This window comes from Fonticula alba, assembly GCF_000388065.1.
Source record: "Fonticula alba strain ATCC 38817 unplaced genomic scaffold supercont2.1, whole genome shotgun sequence".
Lineage (NCBI taxonomy): Eukaryota > Rotosphaerida > Fonticulaceae > Fonticula > Fonticula alba.
The window spans coordinates 4,474,746-4,475,822 of record NW_009242971.1 but is presented as its reverse complement, the minus strand read 5'-3'; the positions used below and the strand labels follow the sequence as shown (position 1 = coordinate 4,475,822).

Genomic DNA, 1,077 nt, shown 5'->3' with positions numbered 1-1,077 from the left:
CCCCCCCACGCCGCACCCTGCCCTGTCCCGATATCCTTGCGCCAACTGACCTTGCCTGTCATCCTGCCGGCACATGCAGCTTCTTCGTCTCGGCCCTCCTCTACCTCGCCCTTGGGTTCCTCTACCAGCACAAGTTCAACGAGAAGCGTGGCCTCGAGGCCATTCCCAACTATGAGTTCTGGTGCGAGCTCCCCTCCTACCTGGTGGACGGTTGCCGCTTCACCTACCAGAAGACCATGGGCCTCTTCGGCCGCGAATAATTCCCACCCGCCGCCGGGTGTTTCGCCCCGTCCCTTCTCGCCGTCCCTCTCCGCCCTCCCCCTCCTCTCGTTTTTTCTCCAACCGCCAGATCATGTGAAAGATGCCCCACTCTCCTTCCCCGTCCCTGTGCCCCGCCCTCCCCTTCCCGGAGGAGCGCACAGGGTGTTCGAGGGGGAGGGAGGGGGGGGGCGGGGACCCTATGTGGGGCGCCTCTGCCGTCGACATTCTTGCATCTCCGAGATCGGCACAACCCTTCCTCCTGGCCCCATCTTGCACTTGCATTGCTCTGGGTCTCGGCACGCCTGACTTTATGCGCTGTGCCAGCCCTGCCTCCTCTTCTACCCCCTTCATACAACCTTGTCCTCGCCGCCAATATGTACCGTGTTCGGATTTCGGAGGATGGGCGTGCGGAAAGAGGGTCCCGGGCAGGGGAGGGATACTTAAGAGCGCGGGACAGCCGAGCTAGGCGAGTCGACAGGAGGGAATCCCGGACAGTGGAGCACGAAAAGCAGCAGACGGAAGAGGAGGCACAGCGAGGAGGAGTGGCGGAGGGGAGGGGGTGGGGGGAGAGGAGGAATGGGGGAGGGGCCAGGGCGGAGGACAATGCCCACCAACATGAAGAAGTGTTCAGCCCCCAAGAGACGGAAGTCCGGCAGCCCAGGGCAGATTCCACCAGGCCGAGGGAGCGGCCCGAGGCAGCCGCCCAGGGATCGTGCTCACGCGCGAGGTAAAAAAAAAAAAACACCCTCACCTTCGGGGGAGGTGTCAGGACCCGGGTCCCGGCGGATTTTCACGTGCGATCGCACCCCCACATGG

At 63.8% G+C, this 1,077-nt stretch overlaps 1 protein-coding gene across 1 annotated transcript in view; it reads left to right on the top strand.

Annotated features, from left to right (window-relative positions):
* The window catches only part of H696_00960 (hypothetical protein), a gene marked incomplete at both ends in the record, with an annotated part of 1,513 nt that extends 1,253 nt beyond the window's left edge, over positions 1 to 260 (top strand). The window contains one exon of the mRNA XM_009494849.1: positions 129 to 260. Within this exon, the coding sequence (XP_009493124.1) occupies positions 129 to 260 (132 nt within the window). The remainder of the gene's footprint in view (positions 1 to 128) is intronic.
* Positions 261 to 1,077: the final 817 nt, after the last annotated feature.